At 38.9% G+C, this 10,114-nt stretch overlaps 1 protein-coding gene across 1 annotated transcript; it reads left to right on the plus strand.

Annotated features, from left to right (window-relative positions):
* The first annotated feature begins 4,244 nt into the window (after window positions 1-4,244).
* Window positions 4,245-8,730, plus strand: LOC141010954 (galectin-8-like). Its single transcript, XM_073484124.1, has 8 exons — window positions 4,245-4,283; window positions 4,580-4,668; window positions 6,513-6,723; window positions 6,844-7,002; window positions 7,073-7,099; window positions 8,021-8,109; window positions 8,250-8,415; window positions 8,581-8,730. Exons 1-8 carry the CDS (start codon window positions 4,245-4,247, stop codon window positions 8,728-8,730), a joined length of 930 nt encoding a protein of 309 aa, XP_073340225.1.
* The last annotated feature ends 1,384 nt before the right edge of the window (window positions 8,731-10,114 follow it).

The raw sequence follows: 10,114 nt of genomic DNA on the forward strand, positions 1-10,114 counted from the left end.
ACTCTCGCAGACTTGACGTGATGACGGTGAATACGTCACAGTACGTAGGTCAAAATGCGTTGGGCCGTTGCCGCAGTACGTTAGCGCGTCCGCCATATTGGATGTGGCAGGTCTGCCCATCAAACACAAGTTGAAGTGAACACTGTGGGTTTTCTGAATTAAAAGCTCCAACATTTACACGTTTTTATATTTATTTAAGTACTTATAGTCTGCAAATCAATATAAGACACTGCAACTGGCAGTGAGTCTGCTTTCTTTTCTTTTAGCAGTGAAGTGATGTACTCCATGACAGAAAATTATACACCTATTATATTGTATACGATAACATTTTATGGTAACCCCCCCCCCCGCCCCCCCCCCCCCCCCCCAAACCCCAGTAAAGTTGCAGTAGGCTACTATTATAAATATGCACCATATATTATGCAAGCCAGTTGTCCATATTTAGAGTTAATACAATACAATAAAATAAGTGTATAATTTGGTGTCATGGAGTATATCACTTCACTGCTAAAAGAAAAGAAAGTAGACTCACGGACAGTTGCAGTGTCTTATTTTGATTTGCATAATTTTTGTCTCAATGATTGTCATTATTAGTACTTAAATGAATATAAATCACTGAATATAAAAACAATTAATCAAAATTAGTTAAATGTCAATGCTTTTTATACAGAAAACCCACAGTTTTCACATCTACTAGTATTTGTTTACAGGGCAGACCTGCCACATCCAATATGGCGGCAACGTTGACGTACTGTCCAGTGAGTCAATGCGGCGTCTACGTGTCTGGTGCCAGCTGTTCTGGCAATGTCCCTACACAAGCAAATTCTGGAGAGATGTATCCTGGTATATTGCTGATAACTTTGACTCTGAATTCTCTTTCTGTTGGAAATATGTACTGTTTGGTTTCCACGCTGAAAGAATTATAAATAATCGTTTTGTTGATCATTTTAGGAAAGTACCATACAAAGCCAAATATAGCCACTCTAAACCTATAGTTATAGTTTTTTAAAAGGAAACTACGCAGTACATTGAAGGCCGGAGGCTGACAGTAAAGTGTGGATGTATTTGTGAGTGGCAACACACTATCGGGAGTGTGTGAAGGCCTTAAAGACAGAGCAGACACACCATGGAGAGATCATTTTAAAGTTCAATCCAATGTAAATCCTGTATGGAGCGTTTTATAAACCATTATCAACCAAAAATACTGGTGATGTAAATGATGTGTCTTACATGGGATTGTGGCTGAATGTATTTGTATTGGTATTAAATCCTGTACTGTCAGATGATTGTCCTTTTTGCTTAGAAATTATATTTCATTGTTTTGTACATTTTTCTGGATTAAAATCCTTATTAGGAACATTTAGTACTCTGTTGACTTCTGTCAGAGAGTGTTTCACTAAACAGGTTTTTAGTTTTTGTTATGGTGAAGAAAAATGACAAAAAAGGTTGACTGCTGGGTTTCTTCTTTGGTCAAGCAAAATTGGCAATTTACTTAATGAAATATTGGAAAGAGGACACAGGTGTGACTACTTATTAAAGGTTTAGTTAGAGCACAAGTGTTGTTGGAATATTATAATTATGTGAAAATGGACAATTTGGATTTTTTTCAAAATGTGTGGGATTATAAGAGCATACTCTTCTCGTTGAAGGACTTAGAAATCACGTTTGCTGCTGTGTTACTCTGATTTATTTATTCGTAGTTGGCTATGTGAATGTCTATGTTGTAAACTATCCTGAATGTGGAACTTTTTTTATTTTAATAAATGATTGTCTCTCTCTTAAGTTAAACATATTTTATTGATATTTATTTAATGGTGTCTTTTGTAAAGACTAATAAAGCTATTTAGTTTTCACAAGTAAATACATGGAATTTCATCCCCCTTGGGGATTCTTGGTACCACTGGAGGATAGTTAAATATTATTTTCCACACTATACTTCCAGACTTTTCCAAAAACTAATAAAAACAATGAGGTGTGAAACTGGCTAACTTAATATATACATCTGTCAGTTGCCTATAAATATCAATATTCACAATTATCAATTACTTCATCATTGTATATCCGATGAAATAAAGTTTTTTCAGTCACATAAAAACTTAATTTCCCTCCCATGTATTATTTTTATTATATTATTATTGTTGTTGCTATGCATCTCCCTCTCTCTCCTAACCCAGCCAGCAGGTCAAGGCAGATGGCCGCTCACAGCCAGCTTCTGTTCGAGGTCTGACTTTTAGAAGGCAGATTTTCCTCGCAGCTGTTGCCAGTGCTTGCTCATGGGGCAATGTCGTAGGTTGTACCTCACTGCAATGTAGTTTCAGCCACTCCATTGTTATTCATTAGCTTAAATTAAAATTCAGTCATTTCAAGTTTGGCTGGTTGATTTGATAAGTTTAAGATCTGAGTTTTGCTTATTTTTTTTTATTTAACTGATGGCGTGTGTTGTAAATACTTCTCTTTAGGTCACACAAATAAATAAGAAAATAAACAAACAAATAAATACAATTAATTTGTACACACTTTTCACAGGCAAAAGTCACAATGTACTTTACATTGGCATTAAGAAAACATCAGATAAAGTGATCACCTGGGCTACATACACTGGTGGAAAATATCTGTGCACCCTAGGGTGCCCTTCCAGCTGACAAAACATGGTGAAGTACCCTCTCTTCACAATAAATATATCATGCCTTTCTGTGTGCTGGAACCCCCCCGCAACAGCTGGCGCCATTTTTATAATTTTTGCCCCTGCCCTTCAAACATCCTTAGTCCGCCTCTGGCCTCATAAATGATAATAACAGCAATAAAAAAAATAATGAAATACACACAAAAACTTGTTGTCCATATATGAAGTACATACCAGGTGCATAGAAGGTGTACCTGTCCAAACACTGTCTGTAGCTGTCTGTAAAATAGCTGTCTGTAAAATAAATCCACAAATCAGCAAACCAGAAGGGTGCTGGCAGAGCGTTCTATAATTTAGGAGCTATGGCCTCAAAAGCTCTGTTACCATGGGCCTTAAGGCGGGTGCATGGAACAGACAGCAAATTTGACAAGTTTGACACAAGACAGCGAGCTGAGTATGGGTGAAGTAATTCAGCCATATATGCAGGGGCCTGACTGTGCAATGCTTTGTAAGTCAGAATTTTAAACTGACTTTTATATGGAACGTAGGCACCACAGAACGATGGAGCCTACACCCAGGGCCAGACTCAGTCTGGGGTGCACTGAGTGTGTCTTGGTGTCTTGGCGTGCGTCAACATGATAGTGTTAATGTTATTTGTGGATCATCATCACCAGGATCATGTTTATGTTGCAATATGAAGAGTAGATAAAATTGTATTTTCAAATTTTCATTTTATTGAAGGCACTACGGTAGTATTTAACCACGGAAGATCATTGTAATGATCATTGTATTGACAAATGAAATCGCGTAATATTACACACAGAAAAAATTGTTACCATCGGCTCTTCAACTTGTCCAGAACATTGAATTCAACTTAAAAACAAACAAACAGTGAAAGCAAAAAATAAACAATACATATATCACATATGTATATCTATTCAGGCTGTTGCATTGTGGGTAATTGCACTCCTGTGACACTGCTGGACAGTTGAAAAACAAATGATCAAAACTGATACAGCAGAAGAACCGGAGATATCAATTTTTTTATGTCATGCATTTTTCTTCCTTTTCAAAACCTGTTGCCTACATTACCCACAGAGCAACTTGGCCACAGAGTGACATCACTGGAGGTAATTAATAAGTTTACAAGCAGCTTCCTCTGGACCCACAAAAGGCTTTGAACTACTTTTTTCCACATATGCAGCAGTACTGTAGCCAAGACCTGTAAACACATTAAAAATGTGTTAAACTGGTGGTAACCCTTTAAGTAAAGTACTTAGTTAGAGTAGAGTACATGATAGCTTTTACTCATGTTTTTCTTTTTAATTAATTAATCATTTTATTTCGCTCCTGCTGCTGGTATAAAGGTTTAACAACGTACATCAGTTTACCTAAAATCAGTCAAAGTGGGCCTCTGTTGTTGTTCGGCATACAGCGGGACTGATCACATGGTAGGGCTTGCGCATGCGCGTGTCGGCGGTGCTTATGGAGAGAAGATGCCCACTGCCATCATCCCCGTGTAGTGCAGGAGAGCTGCAAACCGGTCATATTTACCGCAGACACCACACACTCTGTTGTCTTTAGGCACAGCTGCATGTTGTAGTCCGACACAGGAAGCCTGATGTCTGTGGCAAATGCGAAACACACTGTCCTGAATCCGGTAAGAGGCGTATTATCATTATTATTATTATTATCATCATTATCATTATCATTATTATTATCAGGATTAGTATTATTATTATGCCACGATCAACAGCCCCTAATGCAGCTTATAAACTGTGTGCAAGCCGCTGTGTTCTCAGCAGGTGTCTTTAAACGGTCAGCACAAAGGACGTGAACTAGCTACCAGACGGTCACTGTATGTTCGAGTTAATCCATGAATCACGTTCAAATGTTGTGTCTTCAGCTGCTGTCAGTGCAGGTGCACAGTGCTCTAACGTCAACTCTCCACCTCAGGTGATCCCATACACAGGGCCCATACCTGGAGGCCTGCACCCTGGGGAGATCATCATCATCCAGGGCACTGTGCCCCCAGATGCTGACAGGTAAGATGGAATGATATTAGAGGAATATACTGAAGAGGCTTCATGTGTAAGGTTTGATAATGTTATCCATCTCATGGGGTACCTTCAACCGGAAAAACTTTAAAAAAAGATTTTGTGCCTGGGTGAGAGGGTCCTAAACTTTTTAACTACACAACACATGGACACCTGCTAAAATCGCCTCATGGATTTCTGTCAATTTCATGAATTTAAATAAACAGAAGAAGGTTAAGTCTCCTCAAAGGTATCATTAATAGATACTCCACTATTTAAAGCCCCCCTCCTGTGTATTTAGGTATTTTTATGATATTTCCTTTCCTGATAATATTGATGAGCCACACTCTTCTCCGAATATTTTCTGACAAACAACTTAATTTTGTGCTCAAAGTCACAAAATTGAAGCCGTTGCTGATATGGAATAATGACGTATGACTATAGTAGAGTTATATCCATATATTAAACTGTATCTTTACATAGCAGATAATCGCTTGCTACCATATTTATGTTCAATATCTCAAATATTTAACATTTAAAGGAATTTATAAGACGTTAGCTATGAGATCAGCTGGATTCATTTCAGCTCAGCTTTTACTTGGCAGTATAAAATACCTCTTGTCCTCTGGCTGAAAGACTTAAACCCCGAGACCATCCATTAGCAGTACACCACATCATGTCTGTATTAAAGGGTTAGAGGGCCCCAGGGCTAGGGTTGCAACAGTATGAGATTTTCACAGTATAGTAAATGTGTCAGCGTATAAGGTACTACACAGTTATTAAAATTATCATTCTAAGTTACGATGAGCCGTAATGGAATGAAAACAGCAGGATTTGTTGGCTGAACAAACACTTGATTATACTTTTATAAGATATTATGTCCTGACAGGCATGAACCCTGATATAAACTTGAGATATTGTTCATTTTAGTAACAATAATACAGAAGAATGCAGTATTGTATATTAGCAAATGTACACGGTATGATAGTCATCAACTTTCATACCAATGTAGACCTTACAAACAGTATTTAGCTGCAGTCTTTCCCAGGGCAAGTACAGCTTTTGAGGAGTGAAATTCAAGCACTTTCAAGGCACCTAAACAGAAAAATGTCCAGACTCGCGAAGTTTTTATGATCAAATCTAAATTGTTACTATCAATTGAAAAAAGTAAAGTTTACAGAATCCCTTTATACCCACAGCCATCAATGTATATTGTTACTTTTTTTAAAACCAGCTGTCATAATAACCTTTTCATTGTATGCTTTGACGATGATCATTTTATTCTCGCTAACTTGGACGCCAGGAGACAACAAAAAAATGAGATGAAAGGATTGTTTAATTTCATACTTAATATTATACATGGGTGAATAGATGAAAAACCAGATTATCTTGAAAATCAAGAATTTTTCAAGTATATTCCAAACCTAACAGTTAAAATTAAGTATTCTCCAAACTTTCAAGATGAATCCTTGAGCATCTATTGAACCCCACCCTCAACTGGACATGAACCCTGTTTTGACAGTTGTGGTAGATTGATTTTACATCAAAGCAACATGCCAATTTTACAAAATGTTGCTTTAAGATTATCCATGTCTAGGCTTCAAAGGAAATATTCAATTTGACCTTAAAAGGTAACACGAGTTTGTCACACCGGACTTATTTCCTCTTAATTTTGGTCGAACAAACAAACAAAAGTAATAAATTTTGAGAAAGGGCCTCTATAAAAGGGCCTTTGTTGATTTGGTATCTAAGAGGTGCAAACTCCCGAATTCTTCGACATGAAGTGAAGCCCCGGGGTAGCTGCCCTCTTTGCCCAGTTAATAAATCAGCCCCGGTGTGCGCCCTCTCTGCAGGTTTCAGATGGACCTGTCGAGCGGCTGCAGCACCAAGCCACGCTCTGACGTCGCCCTCCACTTCAGCCCTCGCTTCAAAGGCTCGCCCTGTGTGGTGTGTAACTCCCTGCTGCAGGAGAGCTGGGGCAAAGAGGAAACGCTCCACCAGCTGCCCTACAAACGCGGGGCCCCCTTCGAGACCATCATCCTGGTGCACGATGACATCTTCAAGGTCAGTGGACCCACGCTGTCAAGGGCGAAGGCATCGATAAGCCTGGGTTAAACGATATATGCACATAGTGATCTGATTCATAGAAAAGTAGGATATTAAAGTACTTGTCTTCACCCATAGGTGGCAGTAAATGGTGCCCACCTGCTGGAATTCAAGCACAAAATCCCACTAAACAGGGTCGACACATTTTCTATATCTGGGAACGTCAGGGTGCACGCTATCGGCTACATCCCAAACTCAGTGAGTACACTCCCATCAGCTATTTGTCCTCACAAGCTGGTCAGATGTGTGTTTGTTTCAGAAACATATCTAATTAATAGCTTTTAAATTTGTCTTTTTTCTCTCTTAGGCAATATATTCAGAATCAGGTGACTTGGTGAGTATTTCCTTCTTGCGTCATCTAGCCAGAAACGCTCTGCCTCAGTGTGCCCAGTATCTTGTGATGCCACTAAAATGGGATCACATCTCCTAAATGATTCCTTTGTGTTTCTGCTGCAGGCTGTTTATTTCAAACTTTTGAAGGACTATTCTGTTTGTTTTGTGTCAACATTATGGTCATTAAAGTAATATATGAGATCTAGGAACAGGGCAGCATCGCGACAACAGTTGGGGCAAGAAATATGAAGTCAAATTCAAAGTGAAAGCACGTGAAATGCTGTGCTAGCTGTGTTTCTTCCTCAAAGTGATGACACTGAAATCCAGGATCTGAGCAATTAACTTGGTATCGGCCCTGAAAAAGCCATATCGATCGACCCCTAACATTTACACCTACACACTGTATACACACACTCATGCACACGGTATCACACCGATATGTCGCTGCACAAAGTCATGTACAGTAGATACATACATTAATATGACATATATCTTTTAGTTATTGATTCCTTATTCATTATTCTGTAGGCAAATTAAAAAAAAAAAAGTTTATTGATTATCACTGTAAAATGTAGATTTTGAAGAGAGCTTAATTTAGAGCTGCATTCTTAGCCGATTAGTTGACCAGAAGAAAATTTAACTAGCAACTTTTTTGCTAAAATGCCAAACATTTGCTTGTTCCAGCTCCTCAAATGTGAGTTAATGCTTGTCTTAATGATTATATGATGGTTAGCTCAACATCTTTGTGTTGTTGACTGTTGGCCAGGCAAATCATTTAAGAGGCGTTCCTTTGGATTTTTGGAAATTATACTGGGTATTTTTCACTGTAATTTTATAGACCACATATATACTTGATAATACTAAGCTAAGCTAAGTAGATCAATTGATAATGAATATATTAACAGTGTTATTCTCCTTCCAGAGCCTCCCTTACAAAGGGAGTATACTCAAAGGACTGAGCCCCGGACAGCACATCACAATCAAAGGGCAGGTCAGCATGTATCCTCACAGGTAAAGTGAAAACTGATGAAACTTGCCTTGTCCTAACCAGCAAAAACAATCTGATGTGTATGATTTGTGTGAACTGCTAATGAAAATTAGACTTGGCTCTGGTTATGTTTTTTTTTCAATGACTTATACGTTTCTCCCAGTTTCACAGTGAACCTCCGCAACAGCAGGACAGAGAACATCGCTCTCCATCTGAACCCTCGCATTAAGTCAGGTGTGTTCACCAGGAACTCGTACCTGAGTGAGTCCTGGGGTCAGGAGGAGCGGGAGCTGCCCTTCTTTCCCTTCTCGTCAGGGGATTACTTTGAGGTAGGAACCACCTACAACTTACCTTTATTTTGAAGGGCTTCTGTGGTCAGCTTCAACTGTATTATTCTGTGTTTACCATGTTTAGGTTTGTAATATCCAACCACAGGTCGATCATTATTATTTCTCTTCGTCTGTGTGCTCTGTGTGATCTTTTTTTTCTGTCAGATTCTCATCCTGTGTCAGCCCCATCAGTTCAAGCTGGCGGTGAACGGCTCACACCTGTTTGAGTTCAGACATCGGGTGCAGGACCTGAGCAGCATTGACCAGCTGGAGATCATGGGCGACCTGGAGCTCACTGATGTCAAACTGTGGTGACTCGGGACTCCAGATTTACATGGAAGCCAGCGTTACAGACACTGTTGTGTTCTGGTTATCGAGAAGCTAAATTAGCTTAGCCACCCAGACAATGGAAGCTGAGAATGGCGAACACTGTGCTGACTACAGGTCAGGTTGGTCTTGCAGCAACCATAGGTCACTGGTTTAAGCTAGTCTAGCCTTTTTGGTGACCTAGGATCATGGAGTATTAATGGTCCATGTTTCCAGCCCTGGCTAGAAGACTGATGCATGAGAGTTAGCTGTGCTGGAGCATCTGGCTGTGAGCCACCATGACTGTTTACAGCTACAAGTTAGGTTTGCCTTGGTTCATTTCTGTCTCTAGTGCATCTCTGCTGTGATACGCCCTTAGTGCACTGTATAATTAAAAACAGGAAATATGTGTAAATGTTAATAAGCACTCAAGTACTGGCTTTGTTTAAAAGCCAAGACAGTCAGCAATTACAAACAATGAATGAAATTGACGGGCTCTTATTCTTTTGGAGCGAGGCCCAATAAAGGCTCATTTACTGTACAGCTAATTTAAGAAGCTTGGAAACATTTCTCATCATTACTAAATAATTAGTAGTGGTTATACTCTTATTTTCTTTGGAAAACATTTTGAATGTATGCTTAAAATCATTTTCATCTGCAATTGTTTAACATTAAATGTTAATTAAATTCTTCTTTTTAATCAGTCTGCTACAAAGGTCGTAATCCTCAGGATTCTTTAACTCATCGCATCGTCTCATGCACTTGAAGTCAATTCAACATGTAATGGTGCAGCAGAACTCAAGCACAGTGCAGTACAGGGTTAGTTTAAAACATAACTGTTTCAAATACCAATTTGCAAACTTTATGCAAGCTATAGAATAAAGTAGGATCCTGCATATGTGACCATCTGTTGTCTCACTGCTCTCCCACTCAGTGCTGCAAAGATCAATCCTGCTGATAAAAAATAAAACTAATAAAAAGATCTGGGATATTTCTTCTCCAATGTCAATGTTACTTTTATGCATTGTCTGTTGTAATTGTTGTAAAATATGTATGAAAAATCCTCCCTATGTATCATAAATGATTTATTAACAAAATAAATGTGTTCCTATTATCATTTTGTATCCACTGTTTAATGTCTGAACGGTTTGCTTTACACCTGCATGGATTGATGTGTGGCCAGTACGAGGCGGCACAACAGGCTGCAAACACAATAGTGAGATTTGTTCACATTGATGTTATGAAGTGGCTTATCTACACATCCAGCAGAACCGAAGTCACGTTAGCATTCATTTGGAGTTGTGTCAGTGTCCACCTGTTGAATGTAGGTCCTTTATTCACTCTCCTTTTTGCTCCGATTTGCTCTCCTGCAACTCCAAAGAAAAATCAACAG

This window comes from Pagrus major, chromosome 16 (genome assembly GCF_040436345.1).
Source record: "Pagrus major chromosome 16, Pma_NU_1.0".
In the NCBI taxonomy this organism is placed as follows: Eukaryota; Metazoa; Chordata; class Actinopteri; order Spariformes; family Sparidae; genus Pagrus; species Pagrus major.